Raw genomic sequence first — 14,910 nt, 5'->3', positions numbered from 1 at the left:
TCCCTCTCTCACATGAGGAAGAAGTGAGATTTACCCACAAAGAGGTCTGAGAGGGATGACAGTCCTTTCAGAGGACTATGGCCTCGAGTGGAATCTGAGCTTCGTCCTGGACTTTCCACAGGCCCCTTCACCAGTAATGTGGGACACCAGGCCGCTCTAGACCAGATTGCCCAAGTACGGGCCATGCTGAATGCCATGCGGGAGGAAGAAAACAGTCTCCGTGCCAACTTGGGCATCTTCAAGATTGAGCAGCCGGCCTCCAAGGACTTGCAGAACCTGGAGAAGGTGGGGTGCTGAGCTAGGCCCTCATGGTAACCAAAGAGAGGGGACGAGGGACAGGTGAATGCTTGGAAAAACAGCTGGGACTAGGAAGATGGGTACACAAGGAATTTTTAAAGAAAAAATTGATGTAAAATTTAGATAACAAAATAACCACTTTAAAGTGAACAATTCAGTGGCATTTCATACATTCACAGTATTGTGTATCTACCACCTCTATTTTCAAAACATTTTCATCACCCTGAAAGGAAACCCTCTGCCAGTTAGCAGCCATTCCCCATCCCCCCTCTCCCCAGCCCTTATTGGCCACTGATTTATTCTCCGTGTGTATGGATTTACCTATTCTGGCCATTTCACATAAATGGAATCACACAAATATGTGGCTTTGTATCTGGCTTTTTTCATTTAGCATAATGTTTTCAAGGTTCATCATGCTGTAGTATGTATCAATACTTCATCCCTTTTTATGGCTGAATAACACTTTATTGTATGAATTTACCACATGTTGTTTATCCATTAACAAGTTGGTGGACATTTGGGTTTTTCCACCTTTCAGCTAATGTGACTAGTGCTGCATGAACATGTGTGTACTTGTATTTGTTTGAGTCTCTCTTCTCAACTCTTGTGGGTATGTACCTAGCAGTGGAATTGTTGTATCATATAATCTATGTTTAACTTTTTTTGAGGACTCGCCAAGCTATTTTCCACAACAGTTGTACCACTTTACACTCTCACTAGCAATGTACAAGCCTCCCCCCGCACTCCCAATTTTTTGGTTCTAGCCATTATGGTGAAGTCAATTTCACTGTGGTTTTGATTTGCATGTCCCTACTGACTAATGATACTGAGGATCCTTTCATGTTCTTGTTACTTAAGGAGATCCTAAGGCAAGAGTATGGAGAAGTAAATCCAAACTGAGGAGGCAGCTCTACTGCCTGGAGGGAGAAGCTTCTCAAATGAGAGGAGCAAAGACCCTGGGTGTTTGTCAGCAAGTTACTAAACACATCTTTCTGTTTTCTGCCATCAAGGAGCTTGATGCACTCCAACAAGTGTGGGAGATCACACGGGACTGGGAGGAAAACTGGAACCAGTGGAAGACTGGCCGGTTCCTGACCCTGCAGACGGAGGCCATGGAGGCCATGGCCCAGGGGCTGTTCCGTCGCCTCACAAGACTAGCCAAAGAGTATAAGGTGTGTGGAGAGAGGAGTGGGAGGAAGAAGATTAGCACTTGAGGAAGGAGAACTGTGTGGGAAGATTGTCAACTCTTCTAAATCTTTCCACTTTTGCGCAGGACCGAAACTGGGAAATTATTGAAAGCACTCGATCAAAAATCGAGCAGTTCAAGAGGACCATGCCTCTCATCTCAGACCTGCGAAACCCTGCCCTTAGAGAGAGGTAAGTCTGCTCCCCTGCTCCTGGGGTGACCCCCTGGCCTGTGCTGTCATCTGGGTCTTTCAACTGTTCCCTCCACGGCAATCATGATTTCTGCCCCTCTGTCCACAAACGCACGTCTGGAAGAAGGCTTCACTAGGGCCTGCCACTGTCCCTCTGTTTCTCGCACTGTCCGGGTTCTCTTGTCTTTCTGGACCCTTCTCTGCTTCCTTTCCCCTCTGTGTCCTCTCATTTTATGTTGTCTGTCATAGCTAAGCTTTACGCCTTCTGTCATACAAAAGTTTTTTCTTTTGATGTAGCCAAAAGTATAACTTTCTTCCTTTATGTTTTTTGCTTCTGTGCCTTGTTTAAGACCTCTCCTACCCCAGAGTTATAAATGTGTTTTCTCCAACTTTTTTCTAATTCTTTATAATTTTATTTTTTTCAAGTTTAACTCTTTTAATACATCTGGAATTTATTATATGGTAGAAAAGTCCTTTGAAACCATTGAGGCTAGAATAAACTGTTTTATAATTGGGGTTTTAATATTAATTATTTATTTAGGAGAAAATTGTTTTACTTATTTTGCATTGCCCTCCATGTTTTACCATTAAATGTTATGTGGTTAAATATAACCTGACCACTTTATTTGCCTAAAGTGGCAAATAAACCTCTCTAACCTTAGTTTCTTCTAAATTAGGTTAACCTAATTTAACCTTTTTAAGTCTCAGTTTCTTTGTATATAAATGGAATGACAATGATTCCTCATTTATAGAGGGGTTGTGAGAACTAAGTGAGATGTTTCATGTATAGCATTTAGCCCAGCATATATATATAATCTACAATAAGCTTGGAGTAATCTCTCTTAACTCCCTCTCCAGAGAACCTGCACCTCAATCTTTGTATTCCTCACAGTGCCTAAGATTGTATCTTGGAGTCTATTTAGTAAATGTGGAATCATGAATAAATAAATACATAGAATCATAATATCCCAATGGGAGAAAGTCCGGGGAGTGATGCTAATACTTTCCAGTAGGCCCTGGTGTCCAGCCTCCTAAACTAACCTTCTGCCCCTGGCTGCAGGCACTGGGATCAGGTCAGGGATGAGGTCCAATGGGAGTTTGATCAGGAATCTGAAAATTTCACCCTGGAGCAGATTGTGAAGCTTGGGATGGATCAACATGTGGAGAAAATTGGGGAGATCTCGGCCTCAGCAACCAAAGAACTGGCTATAGAGTTGGTATGACAGAATCCTCTTCTATACTCCCCCACTTCCTAAGCCTGGGACAAAGGCTTCCAGGTTTTCATCATCTGATGGTGTCTCACAGCTCCTATTCCCCTTGAGGATTAAATATCTGACTGCTCTGTTCCCCAATTTCTTTCCACAGGCATTACAAAACATTGCTAAGACTTGGGATGTGATTCAGCTAGATGTAGTACCCTACAAGGATAAGGGCCATCACCGACTCAGGTAGGAAGGGTTTTAGGGAGCTAGGAGAGGGGAGTGCTGTATGACCCGGGCTCTGGAGAGGAGACCAAAGATTGGCAAATGGGGGAGGAATATGATTTTGATGCTTTTCTCCTCAGAGGTACAGAGGAGGTATTCCAGGCACTGGAAGATAACCAGGTGTCTATATCCACCATGAAGGCATCTCGTTTTGTCAAGGCCTTTGAGAAGGATGTGGACCACTGGGAACGCTGCCTCTCCCTCATTTTGGAAGTTATTGAGATGCTGCTCACAGTACAGCGTCAGTGGATGTACCTAGAGGTCAAGACTCACTACCTGAGCTCCTCCTACACCTTGTTTTTACTCCTTTATTTGCATAGGACCTAATATTTGCCCTATTGTCAGCATCTTTTTCCCACCTCTGGAGTTATTCTTCATTTAGGATCTGAGCATTAGTTATTACCTCTCACCAATTAGTTCCCTGAAAAGCCTTGTTCTTCTCCCATTTTTCTCCTTGGACTCAGGTGCCTGGCCTCTCTGGCCCTTTGATTCTTTTAAAAAAATATTTATTTAATTATTTTTTAGAGAGAGGGAAAGGGAGGAAGAAAGAAAGGGAGAGAAACATCCATTAGTTGCCTCTCTCATATGTCCCAAGTGGGGAGTGGGTCTGCAACCCAGGCATATGCCCTGTCCAGCAGCTTTTCGCTTTTCACTTTTCCTGATGACACCCAACCCAAGGCTGAGCCATGCCAGCCTTGATTCTAATGCTCCTTACCTTCCATTTAACTATCACCCATAGTCTGGGAGCAAGGAGCAGGGTGTGGAGAGTATGTGAGAAACTGCCTCTCATCCAAATTCTTTGCCCTTCAGAATATCTTCCTAGGAGAGGACATCCGTAAGCAGTTGCCCAATGAATCAGCCTTATTTGACCAGGTCAACAGCAACTGGAAATCCATTATGGACCGGATAAGCAAGGACAACAATGCTCTCCGGAGTACCCACCATCCAGGTCTGAGCTCCCTGGCCTCTTGTCCTGATGCAGCCTCAGCTGGTGCTATACATATGTGAAGTCATGGCCACATGCTTCATTTATTGAAGGATGACTATTGTACCTGCCTGTCATATCATCACCATTGCCTCTTCTAATCATTAAATAATAGTTCAGCAAATTAAATTCAATAAATAGTTGAGTGGAGTACAGTATAGTGGTGAAGGGAGTGGGATATGGAATCTGACAGACTTAAGTTTAAAATTTGACTTATGCTCTTGGGTGGCTTGCTTCCTCTATACTACAGTTTCCTCCCCTGTAGTGGAGGGGGTTAATGACAACTATTTCTCAAGGTTTACAAAGCTTATAAAAGAGTATGTAACAGGGAGGGCCTGCTGTAAAGTTGATGCTCAGTTAATAGCACTGTGTCTCAGGAAGCCCTGATTGAGGACTCAGTCTTCTCTAGCTGATTCATTTAATGAGATAATGCAAGTAAATGAGATCATGCAAATAGAGTACTTATCACATTAAATGGCACAGAGTAAGCCCTTGGTTACTATTTATTAGTTATTGTTATATTAATGAAATCATATGTGGTATATAATTAATACATAACATATAACATATATAAGAGTGTATAATGAATACTTGATAGTGAATTAATGAAGAGAATGGGATAAGCATGATGGATTGACACTTCTCTGCTTCCTAAAACAATTATGGCTTTCTGTACTCCAACGTTCAAGAGCTGGTAAAGTAGATATAGTTGGAGACTCCAGTTCTACTCAGGCAGTGGTAAAAGGCCATCCAATGTGATTTATTGCTCTTCTTCCTAGGCCTCCTGGACACATTGATAGAAATGAATACAATCCTGGAAGATATTCAGAAGTCTCTGGATATGTACTTAGAGACTAAGCGCCATATTTTCCCCCGCTTCTATTTCTTGTCCAATGATGACCTCCTGGAGATTCTGGGCCAGTCTCGCAACCCAGAGGCTGTGCAGCCACACCTCAAAAAATGCTTTGACAACATCAAATTTCTGAGAATGCAGAAGGTCAGTAGAGCTGGCCATGAAGGGATGAAAGGCAGGGGAAGGACGCTGAGGTTAAGGTATTCAAGGCCTTGAAGGAGACAGTGCCCTCCCGCTGGGAAGGGGACATTAATGATCTTGGATTATGTGAGATAGAACTTTTTAAAATTAGTAATGTTGTGGGGAGGGGAAAGGAGCAGAAATTACTCTCAAAGGGGCCAAATACCAAACTCAGCAAATATCAAGAGTAGGCAGGCTAGACCATTCATAGCTTCTTGTTTCTACAGGTTGGGGGACCCAGCAGCAAATGGGAAGCTGTGGGAATGTTCTCAGGTGATGGCGAGTATATTGATTTCCTTCACCCAGTACTTTTAGAAGGGCCTGTGGAGGTGAGTTATGTCAAAGGTCTAGGAATCAAGCTTATTCTTCTTTGTGTTAGGAAGTTTGCTTGGCTCTTTGAGGAGAGAACATCTCTGTGAAGGGCCATTTTTCACTTTTTACCCTCCCACTGGCCATTCCTGAAAACTATAACCTCTCACCCTGAACCTGACAATCTGTCTTCTGGCCTTCATATTCCCCAGAAGCCCATCCAGATCCTGCCCAGGTCCTACTTTCATCTGAGGCCCATCCATGCCCTGTAGTTCTGTCTCTTAAGCACTTTCCCCCTGGGAACTCTTGTCTCTGGCTCTGAGACTGAGCCTTCCTGTTCTCTCACTGCTCTTCAGTCTTGGCTTGGCGATGTGGAGCGGATCATGAGGGTCACCCTACGGGAACTTCTCCGGAACTGCCGCCTGGCCCTCAAGAAGTTTCTTAACAAGAGGGACAAATGGGTGAAAGAGTGGGCTGGCCAGGTGAGCTGGGGTCCATAGAAATGAGAGAACAAGAAAGATAGAGCTGAAAAGGAGTAGCAAAGGTAAAGACAGAATCTTGAGTCTAAACATGCTGGTTTCTTGTCCCCTTGCTCTGGGATATGGCCCTGGAGCCCTACATGCCAGACCCTTAGCTCCTGACCTTAGGCATCTGCCCCATCCTTAAGAGCATATTAGCACACTGAGAGATGAATTCTAGTCCTAGTCCTGGAAGAAACTGAGATTTGGGAGCTGGGCTGTGAGAGTGGCCAGGGACAGGGCTTTGGAATACAACCTTTGCGTGTGCTTTAGGTGGTGATCGCTGCCAGTCAGATCCAGTGGACGGCTGATGTAACCAAATGCCTGGTGACAGCTAAGGAGCGGGGAGACAAGAAGATCCTCAAAGTCATGAAGAAGAAGCAGGTGGGGAACCCTACTAGTACAGGATAGCCCTGGAGTTAGAGTTGGAGTCAGAATTAGAGATGAGCTGGTAGGAAAGGGTCAGAGTAAGGGTGCTTTATGGGAGAAGTCCAGTGAAGAAAATTAGGGTAGAATAGAAGTACGTTTTCCTATGTTGATATTGGGGGTCCAGAGTTATAGTGGGGTTAAGGTTAGCTTTGAAGTTGAAAATTGTGATAGGCTGGAATGAAGTATGGTTGACTTTGATTGTATTGCTCCATCTGTTCTCTTTCCTACCACTTCATTCTACAGGTGTCAATACTGAATAAGTATTCAGAAGCTATCAGGGGGAACTTGACCAAGATCATGCGACTTAAAATTGTGGGTTTGGTGACCATAGAAATTCATTCTCGAGATGTGTTGGAGAAGCTTTATAAGAGTGGCCAAATAGATGTCAATTCTTTTGACTGGCTCAGCCAGTTGCGCTTCTACTGGGAGAAGGTACAGATGGGCCAGCTCCCTACTCTTGTACCCTTAACACAATCCTAATGCATTAATTAAATTCCTATTCTCTAAATACAATAATATCCTAATCCAAGAATAGGATATCTTAGATAGATATCCTATCCAAGATAGGCCTTGGATAGATAGGCCTTAGTCCTATCACAGTGCCCTAATCTAATTCCCAACTCTATTGCAAGTCTCTTAAATTGGGAATGGCAAACCATTTTCCTGTCGGTGTTTGCTGTGAGTGTCACTTGACTGGAACTCAGAAAGATTTCAAGCAGCTGCTGCAATGAATTGGGGTGGACACGCAATGTGAACCCATTTTCACCTTGCTCATCAAGTCTTTGCTTCTTTTAACTCTAAATGGAACCCCTCATCTTATAACCGTGACCTCTTCGCCATTTCCAGCCCTACTATCTATCATTGCCCAGCTCTACCATTCTTTCTTTAAGCCCACCTCTCTCTTACTCTGCCCTGTTTCTCCAGGATCTCGATGACTGTATGATCCGGCAGACCAACACACAATTCCAGTATGGTTATGAATACTTGGGTAACTCTGGCCGTCTTGTCATCACCCCCTTGACAGACAGGTCAGCTGTGTGGAATGAGCAAGATGGTTGGGGTGGGGGTAGCAACTGCTGAGTGAAGGCTTCCAGAAGCCTGACTTGAGTCCTGTCCTATATTCTCAGGTGTTACATAACACTGACCACAGCATTGCACCTGCATCGCGGGGGCTCCCCCAAAGGTCCAGCAGGCACGGGAAAGACGGAGACTGTCAAGGACCTGGGCAAGGCCCTTGGCATGTATGTCATCGTGGTCAACTGTTCTGAGGGCCTGGACTTTAAGTCCATGGGCCGAATGTACTCAGGCCTGGCCCAGGTCAGCATCCTGCCACCCTATCCCAGTGGCCCCTTAAATATCTTTAGTCCCAGAAAATCAACTGGAACCCAAATTTGGTTCAGTGCTTTGTAACTTATAACTTTCATCTCCTCAGTTACTTCTTAAAATTGGTTAGTCCCTGCAGCTCCATGAAATGCACTTTGCTTATTTGCAAAATCTGAAGATTATGTAAGGATTAAATAAATCAATGCATGTAAACTGGTGCATAGTGTAGGCACTCAGTGCTCGAAGGTTCTCTACCCTGGTCTCTTTCAAACACATCTTTTCTAGCATTCCCCCAGATTGTCCCTGTCTGATAGAAAGCTCTATCAGAAACTATAGCAGTGCTATACTGGGCTCCCCTCAACACCCCACCCCCAACATTCTGGAGGCCACCTTGCCTATCAAAATGGTTCCAGCAGTGCTGTGTTAGTCACATTTCCTAGTTTCTCTCAACCTGGGGTATTCTCTTACTGCCAGTGAATCTGTCTCCCACCCTACAGACGGGTGCTTGGGGCTGCTTTGATGAGTTTAACCGCATCAACATTGAGGTACTGTCGGTGGTGGCCCAGCAGATCCTGTCAATCCTATCCGCCCTTGCTGCCAACCTCATCCGCTTCTATTTTGAGGGCTTTGAAATAAATCTGGTGTGGTCCTGTGGGATCTTCATCACCATGAATCCTGGTAAGGGCCAGGGAGTGGATGGAGCTTGGGGCGGTGGGGGCAGAGGAGAACTGGGTATCCAAGGCAAACAGTTGTGTCCTTCCCTTCCCACTGCGAGGTCTGTGTATTTAGCCAAGTGAAATGTGGCTAAAGACAGCAAAGTATGAAAGAAGAATAAACATACAACTTTCTGGAAGAAGAGAGGCATCTTACTGCTCTCCCTAAAGGCATTAATAACCGCCATGTGAATGCAGGGTAGGACAAAAGAAGGTTTATGGTTGTATGTGAAACACAGAGTTTATTTTTGTATTATTATTTATTACTTTTATCTTCCATATGAACAACTGCAAACCTTCTTTTGCCCCACCCTGTATATGTAGCCTTAGCCTTTGAAAGTACTTAATTATCTTCTCCCATTGGGCTAGCAGTTCCTAGAGTTCTGTTCTATCTGCCATCCCTTTTGAGAATGGGAGAATCTCCCTAAAGTGCAGGCACCAGGGTAGGGTCTCTTATTACTGTTACCTAGAAATAGCTCTGTGGGAAGGGCCTAGGAGAAAACAGAAAAGGGTTTAGGTACTGAAAGAATCAGAGAAACAGCTGTGATTTCTGTTAGGACTGACTTTATATTGCATGCATGGAACTTCGAGAGATGGGAAATTGACAGCTCTACCATAAACCCATGCAGAAAGTAAGGAAATACCCAAGGATAGGAAAGAGGAGCAAATTGGTATGGGAGGAGCCAGGGCCAAGATGCAGACGGAATAGATCTTAGAGCTGGAGTTGGAGAGAAAGTTAGAGATGGAGCTAGGCTGGGGAAAATGAGATTGATTGGGAAGTGGATCTTTGGGAGCAGTCCAGATTCTAAACAAATGGCTCTGTTTTGCAGGCTATGCTGGTCGTACAGAACTTCCTGAAAATCTTAAATCCATGTTCCGTCCAATTGCCATGGTGGTGCCTGATTCAACTCTTATTGCAGAAATCGTTCTCTTTGGGGAGGGCTTTGGCAACTGCAGGGTATTCTGATAATCCTTTTTTTCCCCCAATTATTTTATTTCCCTTCCATGATTATTCCCTGGACAGAGGAACACCATGAAGGCCCCGAGTCAGTTTATCCTGTAGGGAGCATACTGTCAGTAGGATATGGAGGCAGAAGTATTCAGAGGTCTCTCCTCTACGATGTCACAAGTCCATGATGGTGGGATTGACAAGGTCTTCTCATTAGGATTGTCAATAGAGCAACGCCCAGCTGCCTCAAGTCCCGGCACCTAGCTTCTTGTATTTGTAACTATCCCTAGATGAAGCAGAGGGAGTTGTGGAGAGATAAGTTGTTTCCTCCTCTGTTTTCATTCCTCAGATTCTGGCCAAGAAGGTATACACACTTTACTCCCTGGCTGTGCAGCAGCTCTCCAGACAGGACCATTATGACTTTGGCCTACGTGCCCTCACGTCCCTTCTGCGCTATGCTGGCAAGAAGCGCCGCTTGCAGCCAGATCTGTCTGATGAAGAGGTAGATCAAGGATATAGCTCTTGAACCTTAACCTCCACTGTCACTGGTCCTATGTGTTTTCACTAAAGTTTTCAGATCCTTTCTTTCCCCAGATTGGGATTCCCACCTTTCTTCCTGTCCCCTGTGTTGCCTGAGTTTTACCTGTCGTATTTTTAAAGACCAGCTTAGGTATATCCATCGTTCTTGGCTCTTGCGCCTCATCCTTTGCAGAGGAAAGGCCTAGTGAGTACCTAGGCCCTAGCTCCTCCAGGCCAAGTCTCTGTCTTTCCCCATCTAGGTTTTGCTGCTATCAATGAGGGATATGAACATTGCCAAGCTAACTTCAGTCGACACACCACTATTCAATGCCATCATGCAAGATCTATTTCCCAGCATTGAGCTGCCTGTCATTGATTATGGCAAGGTATTTTTTCCTTAATACTCTTCCTGACCTTGTATGTGAATGTAGATCTGGGAACATGACACTTGGCTCCCAGGCCTTGTTCTGCCATTCACTAGCTGTGACTTTGAGCAAAGCAGTTGGCTTCTTTTTAGGCTTCCTTATCTGTAAAATGATATAGACCTATGCAAACATTCTACTCTCTCACCACAACTCCCTACTTCTCTCCCAGCCCGCAACTCACTGGCTCAAGTACTTCCACTCATTGCTTCTTTGACTTCACTGAGATCTTTGATCTACTGGCCTTTCTACTCTCTATTCCCATTTGCTCTCTCTTGCCTCTACTTCTCTTCTCATTTAGGGAGTTTTGAGGAGAGACTGCTAGGAACTGTGTGATATGGGAGAGCAGTGGAATGAAAGGGGGTGGAGGAGGAGGATTTTAGAAAATACAGGAATTTTTTCTCTGGCTGTGGTAGTTTAGGTACCCTAAATTACCCTTTCTATTGAAACCACTAAAATGCTAGATAAAAATATAAAAACACATATTTTAAATGTATTGCTAAACTGGAAAGAAGGAATTCTGGGGTAGGAAGGGGAAATAAGAGCAGGGAGATCAGTGAGTGTAAAGGCTGGCTTTCTCCCTGAAAATTTTTGTTGAATTTAAGGTACTTGAGAGAGAAGATAAAGTAACCCAAATTTGCGGTACAATAGGAAAGCCAGTACTGCATAAACTTCAGTCTGCAAGGGAAAATATCCTCAGTAAATGGGAAAATGAGAAGCTCACCATTGAAAAGGGTACATACAATAAAGAAACTTGCTTGTATTGACAGATGATGGGGAGAGGGGCTAAAATTTTTTAGATTTCCTAACCACAAGTCAGCCCTTACATGGTCCAGGGTCCTAATTTATTTTACTGTATAATCCCAAAACTCTCAAACTTAAAGCTTAATTTTAAGTAGTTCCTGACTGCTAGCTTCCCCCAGGTGACTGGCGGAAGCAAATGCAAATTAATTCTGGATGAGGAAATTTCAACTTAAGCCTCAAAGAATTATAATAAAAATTTAAGATAGAAGCCCAATAAAATGAGCAACTTCTGGTCCGAAATCACAAAACACACAAGGGAACACAATAGCATGAATGGAAAACAGAGGAACAACAGAATAACAGAATCAAATCCCTAAAGACTTCAGATATTGAAAATGATCAGCACAGAATTTAAAAATAACTAAATTTAATATGTTTAAAGAAATAAAAGAGAAGCTTGAAACTATGAGCCAGAAACAAGAGACTTCTAAACTAAGTAGATGTGAAAAAGAACCAATAGAATTTCTATAAATGGAAAAATATTACAATTGAAATTTTAAACAATAGTTCAATATATAGAGCACTTGTAGGTAAAGAAAGTGGATTAAAAACAATTTTGTTACCTTTTGAAAATCCACTATAATACTCTAAAGAGATTTTTATTTTTTTAAAGACTTTATTTATTTATTTTTAGAGAAAGGGAGGGAAAAAGAGAGGAAAACATCAATGTGTGGTTGCCTCTCATGCACCCCCAACTTGGGGACCTGGTCTGCAACCCAGGAATGTGCCCCTACTGGGAATCAAACCAGTGACCCTTTGGTTCTCAGGCTGATACTCGATCCATGAGCCACATCAGCCAGGGCTAAAGAGATTTTTTAAATAAGGTATCTATATCCAAAACTATGGGGAAAATGGAAGAAATAGAACACAAATTTTAGATATAAGAAACAAATGAATAAGTCATGCCTTAGCAAACCTGAGAGGGCTGGAGGTGGGAAAAAGTGAGAGACAGTTCTCAAAAGGCCAAACATTTGTGGAATTAGATTCCTTTGTGAGTAAGGAATAAAGGAAGTATAGCTATAATAAGAAGGATTGGAGGCAAACTGTCTTGGAAGATCTCTGATCTTCCCTTCTCAGTGATCCCAAATGACTGTCTCTCCCACCATGGCAGAAGACTAGAGGGTAAACTAGTAGGTGTCTGGACTGGGGGACACTGGAATAGCTGAGGGCATGAGTAAATCCCATTAAAAATGGGGATTAAATGAATATTTATACATTGATTGCTGAGACTGTCTTCCTTTATCTCTCAGCTCCCAGAATACTGGCAGCAAGACAGGAAATTGGAAGAGTTTTCTCTGGGGAATCTGTCTAGTCTAAAAGGAATGACCAAAATAGGGAGAACAGTGATTTCCCAGTGAAAGTCCTAGATAAATCATCTACAGGGGTACTCACAGTCTGTAAGCCCCACTCACACTCAGGGCTTTCGTTTAGTTCTTCACCCATGTATGTGAGCAGAAAACCAGGGGTTGCCACATATTTGAGGAAAGCCTGTGCCAGAAAGCAGCCAAAACAAGTAGGAAAAAGCAAGTTGGAGAAAAGAGATAATACAGAGAAAGAAAAAGTTTTCTTTTTTTTTAATCACTGTATTATCAGAGATAAGATTAAGATAGTATCTCCATGAAATACTATGAAAAAAGAAATATTCCAGAAAATAGAGCAAAGGGAAAAAGAGATAAGATTCAAAAACCAGTCAGAAAGATCAATATAATATAATCTCCTATTATAGCCAAATAATAGGAGTTCCAAAAAGTAAGAACAGAGGAAATGGAGGAGGGGACAGGATTGACAGTGAAACAGTTCAAGAAGAATCCCTAGAACCAAAAGATCTGTTTCCAAAATGAAAGGATCCACAAATGCATGACACAGTGGATAAGATAAATCCTTAACAATGCTCATATTGTGAAATTTTAAAACATCAGGACAAGGAGAAGACTTAACAAGCTTCTCCAGAGAGAGGAAAAAAAAAGACATAACATGCAAAAGATCAAGAGTTTAAATGTTGGACTTCTCAGTAGCAATATTGAACCTATAAACAATGGAGCAGCCTTCAACTCCATTCTCAAGGAAATTATTTGCAACTTCAAATTCTATTCCTAGGCAACCTGTCACATAGGATGCTAGATAAGAGATATTTCAGACATGCAGACTCTCAAAAAATACTACGTCCAATATATGCTTTCTGAGAAAGTTAGTAGAAGGTGTGTTCTACTGAAATGCAGGCACATCTCAAGAAAGGAAAATAGAGGACACAGGATGATGGCTGTGCATCTGATGGAGAGAAGCTGCTCCAGTTCAGAGTAAATCCAAGTGCTTCAGGAGGACTTCTGAAAAAAGAAATTCATACCTCATGTGAATACATGTTTTGAGAGATTTAGTTAACTGGCAGAGTTTGAAGTTGACTTAGAGATCAGTATGTTAAAAATGAAGCAAACAAAAGACAGCAACTATTAGCCTGTAGGGGAAAAAACTGTTCAAGAAAGGGAAAATAATCATACATTAAATAGTACACAATGTTATACTAATCTTTCATTGTTTAGAAGAGGCACAACTAAAATATAAAGACAAAGGGATGAGAGTCAAAGAATATAAAAAGATATCTCAGGTAAATACTAATCAGAAGAAAGCTGAGGTAGCAATATAAGACAATATAGATTTAAAAAAAATTTATTTTTAGAGAGAGGGGAAAGGAAGGAGAAAGAGAGGGAGAGAAACACCCATGAGTGGTTGCCTCTTATGCAACAACCACCAGGGACCTGGTCCATAACCCAGGCATATGCCCTGATCAGGAATCAACTGGCAACCCATTGGTTCACAGGCCGGCACTCAATCCATTGAGCTATACCAGCCATGACTAGACATCATAGATTTTAAGGCAAAAAGCATTACTAGAAATAAAAAGGGTCACTTAATAAAAAAGGTTCAACTTACCAGGAAGATAAAACAATTCTAAATTTAGAGGCACCTAAAAATATAGCCTCAAAAGAAATAGAGCAAAATTTTACAGAATTACAAAGAGAAATAGACAAATGTAGCATTGTAGTGGAGGTCTTAACATCTTCCAGTAATTTAATAGGCCAAGCTGACTAAAAATCAGGATATAGGAGATTTGAACAACACAATCTTGATTTAATAAACATCTGTAGCAGTTGCATTCAATAATTGAAGAATACTAATTTTTTCCAATCCCATATAGAATATTTAGGAGGTTGACCATGTAAAGGCTATGGAATTTATTTAAAACATTTTCTGATCACAATCATAATTCTACTGATATCAGGTAAAGTTGCCTTTCTGGCAATTAGAATATTAAAGATAAAGGGAGACATTTCATAATGATAAAAGGGTCCATGTCCCCAAAGATATAACAATTCTAAATTTATATATACTTAATAATATAACTATAAAATAGATAAAACAAGATTGACAGAACTAAAAGGAGAAGTTGATAAAAATCACAATCCTTATGAGAAATCTTTATATACTTCTATCAGCCAAAATTGATGAAGCAAGCAGATAAAAAAATCCATAAAGATACAGAACGGAATGCTTTTAACAGATTTGACTTGACACATACAGAACATTTTATACGACAACTGCAGTAACATAATCTCCTCAAGTATGCATGGACCTTTTACCAAAACTGACTATGTGCTGATTATTAAGTATAGGTCTCATAAATTTCAAATGATTGAAAAGTATACAGAGCACGATCTCTGACCATGATAGAGTTGAACTAGGGATCAATAACA

The 14,910-nt window shown here is 42.0% G+C and overlaps 1 protein-coding gene across 2 annotated transcripts in view; it reads left to right on the top strand.

The window, feature by feature from the left end:
* The window catches only part of DNAH2 (dynein axonemal heavy chain 2), a 101,088-nt gene that overhangs the window by 43,597 nt on the left and 42,581 nt on the right, over positions 1-14,910 (top strand). For both annotated transcript variants that reach the window (XM_036033052.1, XM_036033053.1), the window contains exons 24-41: positions 122-285; positions 1,308-1,469; positions 1,571-1,674; positions 2,734-2,890; positions 3,039-3,121; positions 3,238-3,418; positions 3,968-4,106; positions 4,922-5,139; positions 5,403-5,504; positions 5,841-5,966; positions 6,276-6,386; positions 6,675-6,863; positions 7,356-7,459; positions 7,559-7,748; positions 8,252-8,432; positions 9,298-9,425; positions 9,766-9,918; positions 10,196-10,321. In XM_036033052.1, coding sequence (XP_035888945.1) covers positions 122-285; positions 1,308-1,469; positions 1,571-1,674; positions 2,734-2,890; positions 3,039-3,121; positions 3,238-3,418; positions 3,968-4,106; positions 4,922-5,139; positions 5,403-5,504; positions 5,841-5,966; positions 6,276-6,386; positions 6,675-6,863; positions 7,356-7,459; positions 7,559-7,748; positions 8,252-8,432; positions 9,298-9,425; positions 9,766-9,918; positions 10,196-10,321 — 2,618 coding nt within the window. The remainder of the gene's footprint in view (positions 1-121; positions 286-1,307; positions 1,470-1,570; positions 1,675-2,733; positions 2,891-3,038; positions 3,122-3,237; positions 3,419-3,967; positions 4,107-4,921; positions 5,140-5,402; positions 5,505-5,840; positions 5,967-6,275; positions 6,387-6,674; positions 6,864-7,355; positions 7,460-7,558; positions 7,749-8,251; positions 8,433-9,297; positions 9,426-9,765; positions 9,919-10,195; positions 10,322-14,910) is intronic.

Source organism: Phyllostomus discolor, chromosome 8 (genome assembly GCF_004126475.2).
Source record: "Phyllostomus discolor isolate MPI-MPIP mPhyDis1 chromosome 8, mPhyDis1.pri.v3, whole genome shotgun sequence".
In the NCBI taxonomy this organism is placed as follows: Eukaryota; Metazoa; Chordata; class Mammalia; order Chiroptera; family Phyllostomidae; genus Phyllostomus; species Phyllostomus discolor.
Note: the sequence above shows the minus strand (reverse complement) of the source record. Positions and strands in the feature narration are given on the sequence as shown.